At 33.8% G+C, this 23,068-nt stretch overlaps 1 protein-coding gene across 1 annotated transcript in view; it reads right to left on the reverse strand.

Annotated features, from left to right (window-relative positions):
* ABCA13 (ATP binding cassette subfamily A member 13) overlaps nt 1–23,068 on the reverse strand; it is a 551,934-nt gene that overhangs the window by 467,678 nt on the left and 61,188 nt on the right. The window contains exons 6-7 of the mRNA XM_051984384.1: nt 13,316–13,479; nt 3,581–3,711 (exon numbers count right to left, since the gene is read on the reverse strand). Coding sequence (XP_051840344.1) covers nt 3,581–3,711; nt 13,316–13,479 — 295 coding nt within the window. The remainder of the gene's footprint in view (nt 1–3,580; nt 3,712–13,315; nt 13,480–23,068) is intronic.

A 23,068-nucleotide genomic window follows, 5' to 3' on the forward strand; every position in this document is an offset into this window, starting at 1 on the left:
AAAATAATAAATGAATGAAAACTGTCTATATACACACTCTAATAAGGAAGTTGAATGGGCAATTGATAGACACTATGCATGAACAATGAGCTTTCAGGAATTTCCTATTTCATCTTTCTTTAATGGCAAAATTGATTGATCTATTAACATAGGAATAACTCATCTGATGTCATTAAATGTTTCTACAAAAATACATTAAGCAAAAGAGTATTTCAGGGAGCAGTTAATTCCAGAATAACAACAACAACATTTAGATAGGACTTTAAGGCTTGCAAAATGCTTTATACATATTACCTTGTTTCATTCTCACAACAGTCTTATAAGGTAAGTTTTATGATTATCTGCATGTTAGAAATTAGGAAATTTACGTTGGAAAAAACCTAAATTATTTGTCCAGAATTGCAAAGCTAGTAAGTGCATGAAGCAAACTTTAAAGTTATCCTTTACATTCCAAATCCTGTACTCTCTCATTGCTCCTTGGCCTTTTGGCTAAGATCAAGTGTAGTATCCAAATCTAACACTCTTTACTAATATGAGAGACTTTCTAGGTAGCCAAAACTTAAACAACCAAAGCTGTAAGTATGTATTTGCACAAATATGAACTTAAAATATGGCATCAAGGCCACAGGGCTGAGTTGAATGGAACACAACTGTTTGAGATATTGGAGTGCTGACCTGAGGACAGAAGGAAGGCAGAGACAGAAACCAGGGTTGTGATCTCCCATGTTAAAGGAAATTTGAGAAAAGAAACTTCTGAATTTGAGGTGACAATTTTAAAATATTTGGTTCTTAGATCACCTTTCCCTATGGATGACACCTCAAATCCTCTAAGTGTGAACAAGAGCCTATATGAGAAAAGCTAAAACCAAAAATCTCTGTATACCATAGAGTTAGAAGGCAAATAGAAATACAGGAGGCAACTTTACAATGCTTAAAAAAAGAAGGGATGCAAGACAAGTTCATGGCTTTCAGCTTTCCCTCAGGATACATTAAAGTTATTTAAAACTTTGTTAATAGTGCTCCATGTGTCAAATTCAAGGCACACTTCTTGGATCAGACTATAGATAGATGTCCTCTAAAACTTTCTCATCTTTGAGTTTCCATTACATTCCATTTGAGATCCTCTTTTGGATCTCTTCCTCCTGATATGTTTACATAATCTCCCTTACTGGACCATCATCCATGTCACAAGCAGTCACTATATGTGTATCCTAAGATTTTGTCCAGGTTTCACCTCTTTTCTCTATATGCTTTCTTATTTGATTACCTTATCAGCTCTCATAGACTCAAATATCACTTACAGAGTGAATTTTAAAGATCCTACATCTTGTGATTTTATAGTTTTTGATTTTTCTAATCTAATGATTTTACTACCATACCATAAAACTAAAAAAATCCTGACATTTCTTTAAACACTAATTCAGAATTTAGTTCTCTAAGGAAGATGCAAAGAAACCCCAAAAATAATCGTAAAAGGTTGATAGCCAACAAGTGACAAATTGGTCATAGAAATTTATTGCTTAATAGCAGGCTAAAGAAGACATTTCAATTATTCTTATAACCAAATTAAGTGACTATGATGATTGAACTGGTAAGCCCCAATGACTCAGAAATTATTTATTTTTTCCCACTAACATGTTTGACTCCATTTAGTTAGAAGAACATATTCACCTAAAGATGAGAAATTAAAACAACTTTCATTGGTTTATAGATATAATTTTTTGACATAATCTCATTCTCTGAGTAGTAAGCATTGGCAACTGAAGTAAAAATGTTCAAAGAAAATAGTTCTCTTTAATTACACCTTGAATTGCAATTCTATTTGCAAGTATAAGGTAAATCAACTGATGCAATTTGGGCAATACACAAATATTCTGGATGCCAAATGGATGCTAGCCAAATTGAGGTCACTGAACCTAACCCAATGAGGTATTTCACGTGGCTTTTTTTTTTCTTTGCAGCTTGATACCCATGAGAAAGAGAATACAGCCATTCTAGCTGTGATTGTGCCTCATGTCAAGAGAGTCAGCAACAGGAAATTAACCATTAATAGGCATAATTATGGCCTGTTATTTATAGGTCACACACTGAAAAATCTCTGCAGTGAGTGAAGAATTCTTAACTAACAACTTAGGATATATAAGTTGGTAGATCAAAAGAATTCAGAGAAGTAAATGAAGAGGGTGATGAGGCAAGTTATTTTTAGTGTAAAGAAAACTTAGTCTATTTAGGAGGTTTTTATAGATTACAAATTATAGCCATTGTCTCATGTACAAATATTTTGTGAGCAACACAAAGTCATATAAACACAAGTCATTGCTAAGATTTATACAGCTAAAATTAGGTTTCAGAATTTTTATGTAGATTTCATTGTGGATATGGGAGTAGGGAATGTAGCAACATTATATTATGATTAGAACACTAGACAGAATCAGGAATGTGGGTTCAAAGTCTGTCTCTCACACTAGATATGGAATCCTGGGCAAATCGTTCAACCTCATTGTGCTTCAAACAACTTTTAGGAGTCAGCTATGACTTTCATAATTGCTTATGGTAATGGTAAGAAATCTTTACACTGACAAAATCATAGATTACTCATTTTTACATCATCCTCTATCAGCATAGATTTTTTTTTTTTTGCTATATATGACCATCTTAGATTTTTAGGAAATTGTTAGTATACAGTGAAATCTAACTCTATATCAAAGTAATAGCACAAACTCTCTATCAAGGTAATAACAAATAAGAATAAACCTTATTTATAATTTTTCTGTTTCCCAAAAGAGTACACTTGGGCATAATGACACACGATTATAATCCCAGTCAGCAGGAAGACTGAGTCTGGACTAAGACTAGATTCTAGACTGAATTTGGAAATGATGAGCTGCAATACTCCATGCCAATTGGGTGGCCAAGTTAAGTTTTGCATGTATATAGTAAGCTGTGATGACTGCATATTTTAAAATCAGTCGGAGTCAGGAATTCAGGTTAGGGGAAAATCATCGATCTTTATTCTTAGTGAAGATGAAGAAGGATCAGAGGTGAAGGAGGGTCGTGATAGCAATGTGTGCAGCTGCAACAAGACACCAGCCAGCAGTCTCTCTTTCCACTTCCCTTTCCACTCCCCTGCCTCCACCCAACAAAATCGTCATTTCTTATACAACACATCAGGACTTGCACAAAGAGTAGGCGGGGCCATTCTTTCTCCAACTATATATATTAATAGAGGATGGTCCAATCACTATTTAGCCTCATGTGCTTGGGGCCTCAGTGCATCAACTCAAGCCTCAGCCCATTACAGTAAGCCCCCAAGAATAGGGGTCAGTAAGTTGTTGAAAGAGAGAAAATCAAGCCCAGGTTAGAAAAGAAGTCAGAATTTTGGCAGATCCCATTCAGATCAGTAATGAGATTAGACTTATACTTTTAGCCTGGGCAAGATAGGAAGGCCTGGATTTCAAAACCATTTTAGGAAATGGAAAGGGCAAGTACTGTCTTCCAGATTAAGTTTCTAGATCATATCTCCTTGTATATTTTCTACAATATTATACATTTAATATGTAACAATTATACAAGTACTTACCAATAACTTCCACTTTTTCCTCCTGGAGAAATTCCAGCATCATAATGGTCATGTTTAGTCCTATTTTAGCAGCCTTGGAGAAAGTTTTGTTTATTGGTAGCCAATCCAAATCTTCTAGAGATGCTAAAGAACTGGAATTAAAATGAGAGAAAAGCCATCATTTTCAAATAAAATTAATGCCCAACTCAAATACATATTATTATGCATCTGTTTCAGAAATTCTTTATCTATTCATTCCTCAGTTTCTATCTACTTAAAATATTGTTTCTAAAAGGGTTTAATTCACTATTTAATAGAACAAATATTTATGAAATACCTTCTGTGTGTAGAGTAATGAAATAAAGACTGTAGAGCCCTTGGAAAACATTTCTTCTTATTGTTGGTCTTTACTTCTTAAAATGACCAAAAATATCAAGAAGTGATATCTTGACTTGTCCATGAATTTGATTAAGTAGAGTAGAGCTACCCAAAGTCACAGCCTCACTATCTCTTTCAGTCACTGGAGTCCAGATGACTGATAAAGTTCCAAGATGAAGTGGATGACCTTAGTCTTTCTAAATTAAGGTTTTTCTCAGGCCCAAGATCATGGCTTCAGACAAACTAGGTCCTTCTTGGGCCAAGAAGAGTTTTCAAAAAGAACAGAAAACAATTGCTATTCACACTTATTCTAAGTCATAAAACCCTAAACAATGAGCCACAAACTTGGGCTAGGCTTATTACTGTTCATTCAATGAAAACCAGAATAATTCTATCAGAGTTTTAAACAAACATGAAGATAAACAAAATAATATCATAACACAAAGTACTATGTGAAATCCAAAGCTAATGAGTATTGGTTCTCCATACCTCAAGCAATTAATCTGCTACAGTAAGGAAAGAATTCAAAAAGTCAAATACAGAATTATTTCATTATAATATAGATTATTCTTTCACAAATTTGGTATACCATGAGTACATCAAGGTCTCTACAATATAGCAAGTATATTAATGTTCAGATAAAAACCCAATAGCCCAGAGTTCTCCTCTAACAAGGTTATTGGTCTCCTCCAACACCAAAGTCATAACTTTCAGCATTAGGTCAGGGATCTACAACTGAAACAACTAAGCAGCAGCATAGTAGATTCCATTAGTTTGATCATTTAACTGCTCAGAGTTAGGCAGGTGAACCAATCAATTGTTGCATAAGTTATAATGAAGACAGTTGAAAATATTGGATTTATCTTAACATAACCAATTTAGTTATATCCCCTATATGTGGCTGAGATTAATTATTCACAGACATTGAATTAAAAAAAGATATAAAAAGACCTAGAATCAAAGCAGTTTGGGATCACATAACATAAGCCTCTCATATTTGTAAATTAAGTAATTGAGGTTTTGGAGACTTTTTTATTTTCAAGGATCATAAAATTTTGAGCCAGAGAGAATTTAGAAATTATATAGTTCAGTCCTATAAATTTTACAGGAAAAACTGAGGTCTAGAAGGGAGAAGCAACTTGCCCAAGATGACACAAGTATTGAAGAAGAAAGGAAACAAGAATGTATTTATTAAGTACCTACTATGTGTCAAGCACTGTGCTTATAAATATTATCTCATTTGATCCTTACAACAATCCTAGTATATGGGTACCATTATTATCTTCATTTTGTAGTTGAGGGAACTGAGGCAAACAGGTTAAACAACTCGCCTAACTTCACACAGCTAAAAAGTGTATGAAGCTGGATTTGAACATAAGATTTCCTGACTGCAGCACAGCACTCTATCCACTGAATCATTTACTGCTTTAATATAAAGCAGCAAAATCAAACTTCAAATCAAGGTTTTTTCACATTTCTACAGAATAACAGAATATCAGGCTGGTCTCATGGCAAATAGAAAAAAAAATAGAGAATGACAAAGATAACATGTTTCAAGGGAAAGTTAGTGAAAAAGCTGTTCCAATGCTAAAATACTTAGTGATGAGATCCTGAATAACTGGTTGTGTTGATACGGACTGGATGGAGCACTGATGGAATTATTCCCTGACACAGGCAGGGAAGGGCACTCTTATTTTAGCTCATCCTCTGTGAAATTCGTGGGTAGTCCTGTCTCAATATGTCCAGTCAGACATTTACGTTAACTTCTGGGGTTAAATTTCCCCTATAAATCTGTCCATGGCTCACACCATCTTTGCTGTACCCCTTTGGATTAGTCTGCCCCAACACTCTGCCTTGTGGTATCTCTTCCCTCATCCCTCATGGCATCTCTCTTCTTACCTCACCATGTCTCATGGTGTCTCTCTTCTCCTCCCCCACCATGCCTCTAATCTTTCTCCTTCTTATCATTAACTAACTCTTTTCAGGTGCTAAATCTCTTTTGCTATTTAGCCTGCCAACGAAGGGCATACTCCAGTCTCATGGAGTATTCCCTTTCCCTTGGTTAATTGTGAGTTCAGCTAGGGAACTTGTCTTTTCCATGATTCATTGTTTAAAAAAAAAAAGTCTTTCCTTACTGGCTATATGCTCTCCTAGCTCTATTTCATGTTTGCCACTCCTGGTATCTATTGTATCTCTTCATGTTGTCTGTGGCCCCTTTTCCTAAATAAACCTACCTTTTGCCAAAGAAGATGTCCATTGTGATCTCCAACATTTGGTGCCTACAATCTCATCATTGGGTAGTAAACCCCAAACACACCATTTGGAACCAGAAATTACTCTCCTAAACGCTACATTTAATATTGAAATGCCTTCTCCTAAATCACACCACTAAGTAATTTGTAGCACAAAGAACACAAACTCATCAGATATTGCAACAGTGTTGTAAATATTATCATTCATATATTATAGGAATAGATTACAGATTATATATTATAGGCATAAATTGGAGCAACTTTTTCTGAGTCATGCAGCTGACCTTGATCTCTAACATCCTGTCATGATTTTGCTTTCTGCTCTTCATTTCAAGTTGTTTTATTCATAGACAGGATTTAGTTTTTAACCAATCAATCCAGACATACTGACAATATGCATTTTTTCTTGAGGTGTGATTATAAAGTAATAAGCATTTATTAAACTTCAACTGTGTGCCAGGCACTGGGCTAAGGATTTCAAATGGTCCTGGCAACAATATTCCCATTTCACAGTTTAGGAAACTGAGATAAACAGGGGGAAGGGACTTGGTCAGAATCACACAACTAGTCAGTGTTCAATGCAGGATTCAAATTCAGTTCTTTCTGATTACCCAGTGCTCTGTCCTCTGTGCCCTGTGGCCATTAAGTACTAAACTGATGATAGGAATGTCTGATTTCTAATTTTTATCTAAGTTCAAACTGATTTGAAAAAGTGAGCATATCAGGAGAAAATACTTGTATATATAGTAAAAATAGGAATATTATAGAATAATTGACTGAGAGTTGAAAGGGATTTCTAAAGTATTCCTAGTCTAGCTCAATAGGAATTCCCTTTATATCTTTCTAGAAATTAGTGAAAATAGACAAGCTCTTGAAGTGACTCCAACTTTTGGAAAAGTCTGATGATCAGTACAATTTTTCCCATTAAATGAACTCTAAGGATCTGTCTGCAATTTCCCAATGAGGCCAGTCAAGTCATCAGACAGATAACAAGCATTTATTCAGTTCTTGCTAAGTGCCAATTATTACATAGAATGTAAATGACTTCTATGTGATAGTGGTACAAGTACTTGAAGGCAGGAATAGCAAAGACAGTGTCTTATGGATAAGGTCTAGATTTAGGGAACCAAGATGAAATTAGAGTTTCTGGTTGTCAGGGAGTTAAATGAAAAGGTCTAGTGGTAGGTTCGGGGTTCAGGGAACCAAATGGAGAGGTTTGGTTCCCATGTACCCCCTTGGGATTTGGCACAAGGGTAGGGAATTTGGGGGAACTGCCTTCCGGTGGCTCAGAGATTCTCTGTAAAGGAATTTATAGACCCAAAAATCTAGATTGATTAATTATAGGGATTGGGAAGTAAGGTTAGAAATCCTGACAGAGAGGCATAAAGTCTTGTTAGGGAAATAGGTAAGGATAAAGGGAGGATAACACTGAAAAAGAATATTATTCCAGCGGGCAGCAGCTCCTTGGCATAGTATGGCATAGCCTAGCATGGCCTAGCATGACATGTTTGGAACCTCTGTAAAGAGAGTATTTTAGATTGGCTCTTTCATAATAGGAGCTTTGGCTACGCGCTGAAGGAAGCTAGTGGGTGGAGTTCTACAAGCTGGGTTTCAGCTTGGGTTAGAATCTGAATAGAATTCAATGAGTTTCAGGACTGAAGCAACCCTACCTAGATAACAGAATGAAACTGTCTTCTTTCCCTTGGGCAGGGTCCCTCACTGAAGCAGAGTTAAAGGAAATTTTCTCCTTCAAGGATTTTTAGAGTTTCGGAGTCCCTTCTTCATTATTACTAACAATAATAACAACAGATATTTATGGAATGCTACAAAGTCTTCAAAGAGCTTCATGTTTATGAGTTGCACAATAACTGTAAAATAAATTATCAAGGTAGTAATATCCTCATCTTACAAATGAGGAAACTGAGGTTTGAAGAGATTAAGAGACTCATTTATTCTTAGGCATACAACTACTAAAACATCAGTGATAGGATTTTAACCCAGGTTTTTCTTATTCCAAGTCCTGCATTATATTCACTGTTTCATGCTTGATTCATAGTAGACATGAATTCTTATTACTGCTTTCTTAATAGACAACATACCTCCAGCTATTTTTATAATACACATACAGGCATATGAGAATTTAAAACATTAAGTTTCTCTTTTTTTTAATTTGTATTTCTTTAGTTTCAGGAGAGAGTAAGTAAAAAAGAAAATCTGTTCTTAATGTCACAATACTTTTTAACAAAGAACATGAATTCATTAGATTTTGCAAGGGCTTTGCTGAAATCTATTGTTCATGCATTGATTCAAGTCAATTCCAATAGTCATGGGGTGGAAAAAGCCATCCACATACAGAGAGAGATCTATAAAGACTGAAGGTAGATTAAAGCATAGTATTTTCATCTTTTTTCTCTCTATTGTTTATTTGCTTGTGTTTTTTTCTTTCTCTTTTTTTTCCTTTTAATCTGATTTTTTCTTTCATAGTATGATGAATATGGAAATATGTTTAAAAGAATTATACATGTTTAACCTATATCATATTGCTTGCTGTTTTGAGGAGGGAAAGAGAGTGAGAGAGGGGAAAAAATTTGGAACACAAGGTTTTTTAAACGTGGATATTGAAAACTATGTTTGTGTGTATTAGGAAAAATAAAATACTACTTTTTTTTAAAAATTAATTAAATAAAATAAATATTATTGATCATATCTTATAGAAATATATTGGAGCCACTTTCTCTGAAACACAGATGATCTTGAGCTCTAACATTGTCATAATTTGCTTTCTGCTCTTTATTGAAAGTTGTTTTCTTGCTATTCAGGATTTTTTTACTAGTTTTCACTAGTCAATACATACATAGTCACAATATGAATATTTTCTTGAAGCATGAAGTGTGATTATAAAACAATAAGTTTTTGCCCCAATGCAGTGGAATAGTAAATGACTCACCTAAACACTGGCTTTTTTTTCCTTCCATTGATTAGCAAAAATGCTACCCCAAAAATTAAAGTTTTATCTCACTAACTAATTTTTTCCTTATTCCCACCATTTCTGCCACTTAACCATTTACTTCTTTACTGTTAAAATAGGAACAAACATAACAAATAATTCCCCTTCTCTCATCTATCTTCAGCCTCCTCTTATTTGTTTACTGGAGCCCAGCTATCCTCCAATAAATAAATAAATAAATAATTGAAAACTACTAAGGTCAAAAAAGATGTTGAGGAAGCTTCCATTTCCCCTTAGAGGAAGATGCTAGCTATGGACTCCCACTGACAGAAAGTATTTTCTAACTTATCATGTGTGGACTGTTTTATGAGGTAAAACCTAATGAGTTTGTGAGGGAGAAATGCAAGCTGTTTTGCCAAACACAAAAACACAGCAAATGACATTTACCTTATTGTATGCATGGGAAACATCTAATGGGTAATGAAAGAAGCACTCCATTGTTACATAACAAAACTGGAAGTTAAAAAGTATAGTTACCTGGGAAATGTAAAGAATTTATAAGCACAATGATTTTAGAGGAGATTCTTTATAAGCCATTCCCTAATTGATAAATGGTCAAAGGATAAGAATAGACACTTTTCAGATAAAGAGATTAAAGCCATTTCTAGTCATATAAAAAAAAATGCTCTAAATCACTATTGATTAGAGAAATGCAAATTAAGACAACTCTGAGATACCACTTCACACATCTCTCAGATTGGCTAAAATGACAAGAAAAAATGATAAATGTTGGAGGGGATTGGGAAAACTAGGACACTAATACATTAATTGTTGGTGGAGTTGTGAATTGATCCAACCTTTCTGGAGAGCAATTTGGAACTATGCCCAAAGGGCCATAAAACTGTGCATATCCTTTAATCTACTCGTGTCTCTACTGGGTCTATATTCTAAATAGATCATTTTTTAAAAAGAGGAAAAGATTTACATGTGCAAAAATGTTTATAATAGTCCTTTTTGTAGTAGCAAGGAACTAGAAATTGAGTGGATGCCCCTCAGATGGGAAATGGCTGAATAAGATGGTATATGGATGTTATAGAGAACCACGAAATGATCAGAAGACTGATTTCAGAAAGACCTAAAAGAGTTACATGAATCGATGCTAAGTGAAGTGATTAGAACCAAGAAAACATTGCACATGGCAACAAGATGATGTGATGATCAATTGTGATGAACTTGGCTCTTTTCAACAATAATGTGATCAGGGCAATTCCAATAATCTTGTGATAGAGAGAGCCATCCGCATTCAGAGAAAGAACTGTGGGGACTAAATGTGGATCAAAATATAGGATCACCTTTTGTTGTTGTTGTTAGTTGCTTTGCTAATTTTTTTCATTCTCATTTTTCCCCCTTTGACCTAATTTTTCTTGTGCAGCATGATAAATGTGGAAATGTGTTTAGAAGAACTGAACATTTAACCTCTATTGGATTACTTGCTTTCTAGGGGAGATGGGCAGTAGTTAGTAATAGTAATAGTAGTAGCAATAGTAGTCATAGTAATAGTTGTAGTCATAGTCATGCTGGTATTGGTGATGGCAATTGTAATAGTAATAGTGATGATAATGGTGGTGGTAGTGGTTGTGATGGTGCTGGTAGAATGGTAATGGTGGTGATGGTGGTGGTGGTGGTGGGAGTAATCATCATAGTAGTAGCATAGTAGCAGCAGCAGCAGCAGCAGCACAAAGGCAACCAGTGCAAAGACAGACATTGGATATGAAATATTCTATTAGAGCATCTAATTTGGACAGATCATGGAATGCAGGAGGAGAAGCAATGTACAATGATATTAAAAAAAGAAGTTAGGGACAAGTTTTGAAGTATTATTAAAGGTAAACAAATATTCCATCCTAGAAAAAAGAAGAAGCCAAATGGAGTTAACTGAGTGGGAGAATGACATAGTGAAATCTGTGACATTAGTGGGTAGAATAAATTGGAGTCAGGAGAGATTTGAGGAAGGAAAACTAATTTGAAGGTAATCATAATGAACTTAAAAGATGATAAGGACCTGAACCAAAATTTGAGTTTGAGTGGTAAAAGTGCATATGCTGAACAAGTTTTTCTTCTTGGACTGAAAAGGAAAAATAAAATGCCTAATAAGGAATTAACTCAAAACAATAGGGACATAAGAGAATACCTAGATCCCTTTGATGAAAAAAGCATCCTCCATACTGACAGAATTGGAATATAAGATTGCTAAACTACCTGAGAAATCAATGAACAATCATTGATAACAAAAGAAATAATTATATTATTTACCTAATTGAACTTAATTGTAAAAGGACAAATAACCCAATTCAAGAAAAAATAAAAAAGGTGAAGAAGTAACAAGAACAAGAAGAAAGGAAAGGAATCCAGTCTAGAAGCCATAGAACACTGGATTTGATTTCAATTCCTAGCAAATTCTGGAATTTCTAGAATATATTATCAAAGTAATAATGAATAGATAGAAGAAAAGGAAATCATGACAAGTAAGAGCCAGCATGGATTCACCAAGAACAAGACATGCCAGAAAAAAGTGTATTTTATTCATTAATAAGATATGTACACAGGAATACCCTGATAATATAATAATGATGAATTTAGTTCATCTAAACTTTAGCAAATTATTTGCAAAAGTCTTTCATGTTGTTTTGTTTAAATTGTTCAGAGACCTGAACAAAATGACTGAAAATTAGGTGAATATAGAAGAAGTTGAATAGCTGGACACAAAAAGTACTTCAGTGTCAGTTTAAAAGGAAGAATTTGGTGGAAAGCACAGGGATTTTTACTTGGCCTGTGCTAGTTTACATTTTTTTTCAACCAAGATCATAAAGAGCTTCAAGATCACACAATATGAAAATCAACTAAAAGAAGTAGACACACTTATCCTGAAAAGAAGATTTAGGGATCATAGCAGTTGTTTTCATATATTTTAAGAATTGTTTGGTAGAAAAGACTTCTTTGTTTAGCTCCAGTGACAAGGAGAAATTTACTAATAGGTTGTATGGACTACCTTTAGATGAAATTGCTTTACCCTCACTAGAAGTTTTCAAGAAGGCTGGTTGATCTTCTATCAGGTTTGCTGAGTTCTTAAACAAAGATGAATTGTACTAAATGCTTTGTGAAATCTTGTCCTATTTAGAGATTCTGGATTTCTATGATTCGGAGTAGATTAGCTCTAAAAGCCTTATAGTTCTAAATACTAATATACTTTTAATCGGCCCGGCAATGGCACAGGATTCTGTATGCATTCTTATTGTATTATATAATAATTTCTTAGTCTCAAACTCTTATGCCTTGATTACAAGTGTCAGCCTATAATTGGGTTGATTAAACCTTGGGTCTCTTATGTAAAATTCAAGACATGAGAAATCTAAAAACATTTTCACTGCCATGCACATAGTAAATGATCAACGAATGTGTACAGAGTGAATGAACTAAAGGAATGTTCACTAATGGATTTAATCAGGGCAGAACAATATTAAATAAACAAAGTATATCATGAACTTTCATAATGGAAGTATGATGAGGATTCTAATTGACCTGAAGCAAGGTACTAGCAAAAAAAATATGAATAAACTAAAAATGAGGAAACCTGGGTCTTAGTTCTGAGGCACTAATAAACTATGTAAGTAGGAGAAGACTTCAACTCTCTAGGTTTTAAGTTCCTCATCCTAAAAATGAAGATAATGGACAAAGACCCTTATGAATAGCTTTTTTACGAATTTGTTATTTATCCCCCCCCCATTACTAGATAACAACATCCACAGAGTCACAATATTTACCAATTAATATTTTTCTAAAGAATAAGATTAGAAGGCAATAAATTTTTGTCCCAAAGCAATGTTAACAGGTAATAAATTGTATTTTGTAGGTGTTCAAAAAATCAATAGTCCTGCTCCATAGTCAGGCACCATATCAAGCTAGCTCTTTTAATGTTTTACAGCAAAATACTATTCTCACATTTTCAAGATATATGAAGGGGGAAAAAATAAACTTCCATAGGAAGGAAAATTACTTTGAAGAACAACTTTTGGATTCAAACAAAAACATTAAAATGGAGTCCCTTCACAAAATATCAATTCAAAGAACTTCAAATACATGCTAAATAATTAACACAAAATTAACTGAATTATGCTTTACCTTAGAATTGTCTGCAAAAACTGTGCCAAAACCTGGAGCCCATACTCAGGATGTAAGTTGCTTGTTCGTAGACCTGGCAACGAATGTAGGAAGTTCCAAAAGTAGGGTTGATGATGAAGGTATTCTATTTTAGATATGAGCATTTCAGTCTTATTAAGATCCTCCTTGGAAGAAAAATAAAGCATCTTGTAAAGTTTGCCACTTTTAAGGTACCAAGCAGGGAAAAGAAAGTTAGCAAGGCATATTATTTGGTACAGAGTTTGATTTTTTTAGAATAACCAGTTTTGTAATCTTTTCAAAATAAGCAACTAGGATTGCTGTGACTTTTTTTTTACAAGGTCATATTGCTTCTTTGTTATCAGTGTTTTCTTTTCTAGATATTCATTAAGCTTTCCTTTGAAGATACTTTCTAGACATTTACCAGGAATAAAAGTCAAGATCACTGGCATATAAAATTTACATATTTTCTTTTTTTTTTTTTTTGAAAACCAAGAAAGCCTTTGCCCTTCTTTAGTCTTATGATGGTATCTCTTTTGTGCTCAATCTTTCAAAGACCAAGGACAGTAAGTCAACAATCATATGCAGCAGTTTTTTTTTTTTTAATGAACTAAGATATAGGTCACCAGAGCATAAAAACTTAAACTTAGGAGCGTCTAGGTACTTCTTCCTTTCTCTCAAATCATTTTAGGTTTTAACTCCCAAATACTCACTTTATTCTGTCCTTTTCAGCCTAAGTATTAGCTTCCTTAAAGGAAAAAATATGACTCTAGACAGACATTGAACTGTTAGGGGTAACTGGGTTGCACAATAATTAGTGCACTGATCTTGAAGTCAGGAAGACCCAAGTTCAAATCTAAATCCAAACATTTATTAGTGACCCTGGGCAAGTCACTTAATCTTACCAAGAAAACGAAAGAAATTGAATTGTACTCCAACTCAAAAGAATAGTTCCTACCTTCCTTTTCCAAATACAGCTAAGAATAAAATAAAACAAAATATTTTCATCATTTATGGATTTATTCTCCTGAATATATCCAACATTTAATACTCCTGACACTGTTCTTACAGTACTAGCAATGTTTTTGTATGTATCTTCCATTAGCCAATTTTGTTTCTAGTTTTCTCTAACCATTTTTTCTAATCCCAGTTGTTTGATGAATTCTCTGTACACAGATACTGGCCCTTTTAGACAACTAGCCTTTTATCTTTTCCTGGAATTGTTTCTAATCATATCTTCAGGAATTCATCATTATGGCTGGATCAGTTCACACCTCCATTAGCAGTTCATTAATATACTTGCTTTTCACAGATCAACCCTATTGCCTTTATCACTTTCATTCTGAGAGAAACAAAAATAACACCTGCTTTTGTTTTTGTTTTTGTTTTTGTTTGTGAGACCTTTATGCTTTAATACATTATCAAATTTTATAAATGTGTCATATATAATTGAGATATAGATATATTCCATTCTATTACCATTCAATAATTTTCAGAAGTCTCAAATCTAACCTTCTAAAGTATATTCCATTTTTCCTTATTTTTTGTTTTGCTTTACTTGGGTCTAAGAGGGATAATTTGAGTTGATACATTATTATAATTGTATTCATTTACCCTTATAACTCATGAAACATTTCATTTAAGTATTTAGATGCTATTTTTTATATATCTATATGTATATATTGATATAATTTCATTGTCTATAATACTTCCCCATTAAATGTATTTTTGCTATTGCTTTGTCTGAGATTATGACTGTCCACTTATTTAAGTTTATATTTATCTGTTCCAAGTATGTTTCTTGTAATCAATATAATGTTGCATATTACTTTCTAATCCATTTTGCTGTATCTTTCATTTTATGGATGAATTTATGCCATTAACATTCACAGTTAAAATTGTTATTCTTTTTTATTTCTTTCCATCTTATTTTCTTATACATTTCTTTATCTTTTTTCTACTTCTTTTTAAAGCAAAGTGTTATAAGAGAGAAAAAGAAAAAGAAATAAGAGAAAAAAGAGAAAAGTCTAGATTTGACATAATCTTATGCTTCTATTCCCCTGACATTCCTTTTGCCTTATTAAAAGCCTAATAAGTTTTTAATTCTCTTTTTTTTATTTTTGAACACCTCCTCAAAACCCATTTTCTATGATGAGTTTCCTTAGCTTAAAAACAATTTCTCTTTTAAGATACTTACTCTCTTATTCTTCCTTTTCCCTGTTGAGTGGAATGTATTATCAATTTTTATTTATACACACCAATTAAATGAGATTTTCCCCCAATACTTCCTCTCTTTAATTTCCCCTAGTATATTTTCTTCACTCTTTTTTATTCTCTTTTTTTTTAATTTTATTTTTAATTAATGGAATAAACATGTATTTCCAAAACAGTATAATTTTTTAAAAAATGATTGCCTTGAAACTGCAATTCTACCATGCACAACTTGCTATCTCTTTTAAATATACAATAAAGTTATCATGCAAATTTCTTTTTTTCTTTCCTTCCCCCTTGCCTTAGAGATGGCCACCATTAGAAACAAATAGGTGTGTGTGTGTGTGTGTGTGTGTGTGTGTGTGTGTGTGTATAAAATAATTCTATACATAATTATATTTATCACTTCTTCCTGTGGAAGCAGGTAGCATCTTTCTTCATATGTCCTTTATGCTTAATTTGGGTATTTATAATAGTCAAAATGATTCATTCACTAAAAATTGTTTTTAAAAAACAATATTGCTATTACTGTATACAATGTTCTCTTTGTTCTGCTCTTCATTATCTTTAATTTCTTCCACTTAATATCTACATTTTCAACATGTGTATTTAAATTTGGTAGAAATCCTTGGACATTTTTCTATCTCAACTTGCTTCTCAATTTAAAACTCTTTGGATTAGTTTTGCAATACACAACTCTTTTAGCAGCCTTTCTTAAGTATATTCCACAATATGTCTTAAGTTTTAAGGACAATTCATATATATGCATGTCTATCCATATATGTATATGCCAAGTTTTAGTCCGGTGAAGATTAATTCTTTAAATGTGTATACATTTTAGGTTTAATTTAGTTTAACTCTGAAATTTGTATAAAATGTTAACATAATGAAATCAGTACATTCTAAAAGGAAAAGCACCAGATTTGTAATCAAAGAATATAAATTTGCCTGCTGACACTAACTCTGTCATTTACTATATACGACTGTGAGTAAGGGAACTACTTTTCTGTACCTAAGTTTTCTCATTTGTAAAGTAGAAATATTATATTTACACTACATGTTTTATAGAATTCTCCTAAAGAAGGTTTTTATTAGCTTTGAAACACCATGTAAATCTGAATTATTTTGGTATAGGATCATTTTTAAATAACTTTTAAGTTTCTACAATACTAAACTCATTGAAAGAGAAATACTCTATACTACATTACTAAATTTCTGTGTACAGACATGGCTGCCCACAAATGGGAAGCTGGAAAGATTGAGTGGGCAAAGGCGGAGAAATAAATGTAAGATGAAGAAGAGAAAAGTAATGGATTCAAAGTTAATAACTATCTTTGCATCTAGCTTTTGCCAGTACTAACAGGAGTTTTTATTACTCACATCAATGTCAGACTTAGGAAAATACCGTGGTAGTACTTTACAAATAGTGAGTTTTAACCATTCTAGTGTCAGGAAAGCAGTTCTTTATAGGCTCTGAGAATTAATCACTCAAGTTCTTAAACACCATCTTCTAATGAGCTAGATTTTAGCTCAACCACTCACTTTAACCACCACTCAAATCATTACACTCATTCTGTTTCCTTCATCAGAGAGCTATGCTGATGAGTTAGCACAAATAAATGAATGAAAAAAATGAAAAGACAAGTATTAAATATTTACTATGTTCTAGATACTTTACTTAGCAATGGAAAAACAAATACAAGGTTCAAAATAATTATTATGTTCTATTTTTTTTATTATGTTCCAATTTTTTAAAGTAATACATATAAAGAAGTAATATTTAGGGAAGGGTGTTTTGGCTAAGGAAATGACAAGGATGATGGGTAAAATGGGATTTTTTTCATGATTTATAGGATTGATTTAATTATAGTTCTCATAATCAGAGGTAGAACTGGAGAAAGGTAAGTATGGGCAATGAAGATGGTCAAAGAGTAAATAGCAATCAGTAACTAAAATGGGAGCTGGATTTCCAGACTGGAGATACAGAATTGAGTGAAGAAATATTGCATAAAGATGATTGCAGAACATGGATTCAGAGACACAAAGTCTTGGCCCTTCCTAGTGCTAGAAATGTATGAGGAAACGGTGTTGGGAAATGGGGGAAAAAAGATAGGTCCCCATTGTAGATAGAATGCTGAAGCTGGAATCAGGAAGACCTGACAGAATTCCACTTCAGACATTTAGTAATTGTGTGACCAAGAGCAAACTCTTTCAACCTCAATTTCATTATCTATAAATTAAGGATAATGATAGCACCATCCTCAAAAGGTGATTGTGAGAATCAAATGAATCTAACACATGAACTTTTTTTCAAACCTTAATCTTTATATAAATGCTAGCTATTCTCCTCTTTAAATAATCGTTCTGTAATTTACCTTGCATGACATTTTTAATATATGCCCTTTTGCTTTAACATAATGTCACTTTATTGAATTCTGCCTTAGAGTTGGTATCATAGAAAAATAGGGCTCATGAGCAGTGGTTTTAAATAGATGATGAACCCTAATAGATTCTAAAATCCTGGATATAACTCTTGGATGATACTCTTATTATAATTTAACTTTCCCTTGATGACCATTTCAGGGAATGAATTATTAAGATGTGCTGAAGATGTCATTTTTGGTGAAGGTGGATACAATATAACTGGTATAGAAAGGACATAACAAAGAAATTCTTGACTGTCTTTCTGATGCCAGTTTGCTTTTTGGCTTTGAGCCTCTTTCTCGCAAAGATAGAATGAAGTATTGCAGCTATGTGTCCTCCAGACAGAAATAAGGCCACCTATCCATTAAACTAATTAGCAAATCAAAGGCTGAAGCAAGTGATTTTTTGGTGTGCACATGAATTATTGTGATCTGCTGAAGATGAAGATAAAGGGTAGCTGTATTCTTGCTCTCCAAAAAACATACAGCTTTATTGTTGCTTCTGTCGGTCTTTTGCTTTATCAGTACTATTAAAATATCTGTTTCTGTTATCAAACAATAGAGCACAAAATTGCTCTATTGCAAAGTTTCTTAACTGTGGGTCACGACTCCATATAGGGTCTCTCATAACTGAATGTGGAGATTGCAAAACTGACTTATCAGTAAATGTTTGATTTATATACTTATTTTTTATACCTACAAAGATGGGGTCACATAAATATTTCTGGTGGAAAAGAAATTGCAATTGGAAAATGTTTAAGAAGATGGTCAACTTACATCCCCATCTTCTAGGTATCTTGCCCTTTTTGTTTGTGGCATGTGAAGTCAGTCTATCTTTCCCTCTCCTTCTCTTCCTCTTACCCTCTCTTCCTCTCTCCCTCTCTAGCTCTCCCTTCTTCCCTCCTCCCTCTTTAATTTTTTCTCTCTGAATCTTTCTCCTCTCCATCCTTCCTTCTCCTTCCTTCCCATTTTAAGAATTTATGTTCAAATGTTTGGGGAATGGCTTAGTATCAGTATCAGAAGAATTAATGAGCTATAAAGGAAAGCACTGGACTGAGAGGCAATGGAGCTGGGTTTTAGCCCTGACTGTAACTTATTTTTCTCTATGTCTCATTTTCCTGATCTTCAAAATGAGAGGGCTGGACTGGATAATTTGTAAAAGTCTTTTCTAACTCCAACATTAAATGATTGATTAAAGAATTAATCTGTGATGACACTTCTACTGACATGAGAGACACAGCTTCCTCTAAATGCTCCCTCATGTTTGATTTTGAACAGAATTCTAGACATAAACAATATTAAAAACTGTATCTTCAAAATTATAATGGATTAAAAGAGCTATATGGTATCTTTCTGATATTCCACCTTTATTTTAAAATCTCTTCTGCAACAACATCTCACAGTCTGAATAATTCTCTTGTCCAGAGATTGGCTAAGTGAGATATAACTAGGAAACAAGGAAAGAGTAAAATATATTCCTAATCACTAACCTAGTCTGCTTCATTAGGTCAGACTCTACAATGATCTAGTAATGCGACAGCTTTTCAACCCTCTGGCAAGCCTATAAAACTGATCTTTCACTGCTGATATAAAAAGATGATAGGATATATAAAATAGGTTAATAAATCTTAAAATTCATAAATTAATAGTTGTAAAGTGTTGGCATTAGTTTGTGCTCTGTAATCAAAAAGCAAAGCACCTGTGTAAGACTAAAGTAATGAAATTTCCCAATCACCACATAATTTATTTTGTGGGAACCTACAGCACTTGCACATGCAAAATTCAACTTGCCCTTATCACTCTCAAACCCAGGATGATTTGATTCATTGACAACTGACAAAGTAAAAGTTAATGAATATTGCCAGAAAAGCCCAATTATATTAGCATTGTAAACTTGCTCCAGAGAAAGAATACAACCAAAATGAGCTCTCAGAAGAAAGCAGACAACCCCCCTCAACTTGTCAAACTACATAAGCAAACCATTTTGGTGCTAGACATGTTCACTAATGACAGAGCTGATTAGCACTATGGTTTCTATTGCATTTCTGCCAGTCAGTCAATAGGAATTTGCTACACACATTCTATATGCCAAGTGCTACATCAAGCACTGCAGACACACGGAAAGAAAAATAGCACTATCTGTTTTTGAGGAATTTGCAGTGTAATGAAGAGACAACATGTAAACAACTATGTAAAAACAAGCTCTATAAAGGTTAAGCTGGGGATAATCAACAGAGGTAAGGCGGTATAATTAAGAGGGAATCAGGAAATGTTTGCTGAAGAAGGTGGAATATTAACGCAGACTTCAAGGAAACTAGAAAAGCCAGGAAATGGAGATGACGAAGAGCGATCAAATTCATAGTACAAACATTGAAAATGCTGGGGGTCAAGAGATAGAGGAACAACAAAGCAGGCAGTGACATTGCATTGAAGACTATGGAAATATAAAATCTAAGAATGAAGAGGGTACCCTGAAACTCTGAAAATCCTTAAAGGAGAAAATCTCCTTCAACTCTGCCTCAGTGAGGGGATTCCACCCCAAGCACAGTTTCATTTTTGTTATCTGGGTGGGGTCGGCTCAGTCCAGAAACTCATTGAATTCAATTCAAATTCTAGCCATAGCTGAAACCCGGCAGAAGCCAAATTGGGACTCCATCCATGGGCCCCCTTTAGCTAAATCATTATAAAAAGAGCCAAACTAAAATCCTCTCTTTTCAGAGGTTCCAAATATGCTAGCTATACCATGCTTGGCATCCCAAGGAGCCTCTACCCACTGGAATACTGTTTCCAGTGCTATCCTCTCTTTACTCTCACCTATTTCCTAACTAGACTTCAACCTTATTTCCAATTCCCATAATAAACCTGTTTTATCAATCTAGGTTTTTGGGTCTGTAACTTCTTGCACCACCAGAAAGGAGTTTCCAAAACTCCCTACCCTTGCACCAAAACCCTGAACCCCAAACCTGCCACTAGACCTCATTTAACTCTCTGACCATCAGAAATCTTAATTTCCTTTGGGTTCCCCAAATCTAAAAGTCATCAAGAATGGAAAGTTTTTTTTGGAGGGAGGGGTAATTTATGAAGAGCTTTAATGTCAAACAGAAATTTTTATTTTTGATCTTTAAGGTTATAGGGAACCATGGAGTTTATTGAGTAGGAGAGTGATGTGATCATAGGACTTAGGAAGATTACTTTGATAGCTGAGTAGACATGGGAGTTGAGAGAGTAAAGAATCAAAGATCTTGAGCATTCTTTCTACCACCCTGTCACTATAATTGTGACAATTATTACATTTTTGTTTCATGGAAAAGTTGTTAACTATCTCCATTTTCTGAATATCTAGTCTTCATCCCTCTTTCTTGTTGTTGACAATATGACCACCAAAACATCTGGGTACCTTCTTCCATTACAATCTCAACTATTTTATTGCTTCTACTTACTTTCACTTATCTTCTTTCATTTCTACTCAGTCTCTTGCTATTTCTTCCACATTTCTTCACTTATATACAAGAAAATGACTGACAAAGCACAACTTCCTATAGCAAAGTAAGAGACCACAGCTTTGTTAGCTATGGGGCTTGGACTCTGTGATCATATTCATTTTTTGCCCTGTGCTGAAGAGTCATTTCTTCACAGTCAACAATATTTCAGTATGCTACTTTGATTGTTGTTTTTTTTTTTTGAATTCTTGGGGGATCAGTCTATTTCAAATACATTCCAGAAACCTAAAGGTTGTTTTCCAAATAACTGGTTTAGTGCATATATTTGATAGTTGGTGTTTTCTCTTAGATTGATAGCATATATGAAGTTAATGTTTGATTAAAATACTCCTATTTGCTAAATCTGCACCTATTTACTAAACCTCCTTCTTTAAGCTAAGATCTAACTTCCTAACAATATAATAGCTCTATTACCTTTAGATAATGTCTGTGCAATGATTTTTCATTGATGGCCCAAAAAGTTGACATATCAAAAACCTGTATTACTGTGATTTTAAAAAGAGGGTTTTGTTTGCTTGGCATTTTAGGAAAAGCATCTTGGGCAGGACAATAGCTCTGATCAAAAAGGTTATCTATCCCTAGCATTAAGTTCAGGGGGAGGCCAACAATGCTGATGTGAACTTGCCAGTGCTCTCAGATAACTTACCAAAAATGAGACCAGCAAGTGAACCAAAGCTTCAGGAGCAAGTCTTTAATTGCATTAAAAAGACCCAAACTAAGGTCTGCAGCCTAGAAAATTCAGTTACATTAATCAGATCATGATCTAAATAAAAACCACTTAAGGTCTATTAAAAACTTATACCTCCCTGGCCTAAGCTGCCCCTGAGGTCCTTAGATAATACAACATTCAACACCAGGGAAAGCAATAGCTGAACCCAGAGAATACAAACCAGGACAATACAAGGACTTGCCATTCTATCAAAAAAAATTCTTAGAAGTTGGCCTTAACACAAAGTCCCAAAATGCAGAAAAGATGAGAAGAATTAGTAAACAAACTAACAAAAAGTCACAAATTTTTATGGTTATCAGGGATCTCACAAATTCAGAAAAGAATTAAAACTTCAAAATATCCCCAAACAAAGCCTCAAAGTAAAGTATAACTTGGTCACAAGGACAATTTGCATTGCTAGAGAAAATGAATCAAGAAATTTGAGGTTTTTTAAAAATTTTAAAACGATGCTACAAAAGAAATGAGAGTGCAAGAGTAAAGAATTTGAACTAGAAAGGAAAATTTTGGAGTAAGATTTAATGAGCTTTAGTACAAAAGACATAAACCCATACCTAAGTAACATATTCTTTGAAAATTAGAATGGACCAAATGGAATTTAATGACTTTCATAAGACAATCTTTAGAAGATTGAAACTTTATAAGATTGGAAAAAAGAAAAGATTATAAGCTATCTCTAATCAAAAATAACCTGAAAAACAGATCAAAGAACTATAATTTAAGAATCATTATACTAAGTGAAATAAGCAGAACCAGGAGACCATTATACACAGCAACAATAAGACTATATGATGATGAATTCTGATGGATGTGGCTATCTTTAACAATGAGATGATTTAAACCAGTTCCACTTGTGCAGTGATGAAGAGAGCCATCTATACCCAGAGAGAGAACC

Source organism: Antechinus flavipes, chromosome 1 (genome assembly GCF_016432865.1).
Source record: "Antechinus flavipes isolate AdamAnt ecotype Samford, QLD, Australia chromosome 1, AdamAnt_v2, whole genome shotgun sequence".
Taxonomy (NCBI): domain Eukaryota; kingdom Metazoa; phylum Chordata; class Mammalia; order Dasyuromorphia; family Dasyuridae; genus Antechinus; species Antechinus flavipes.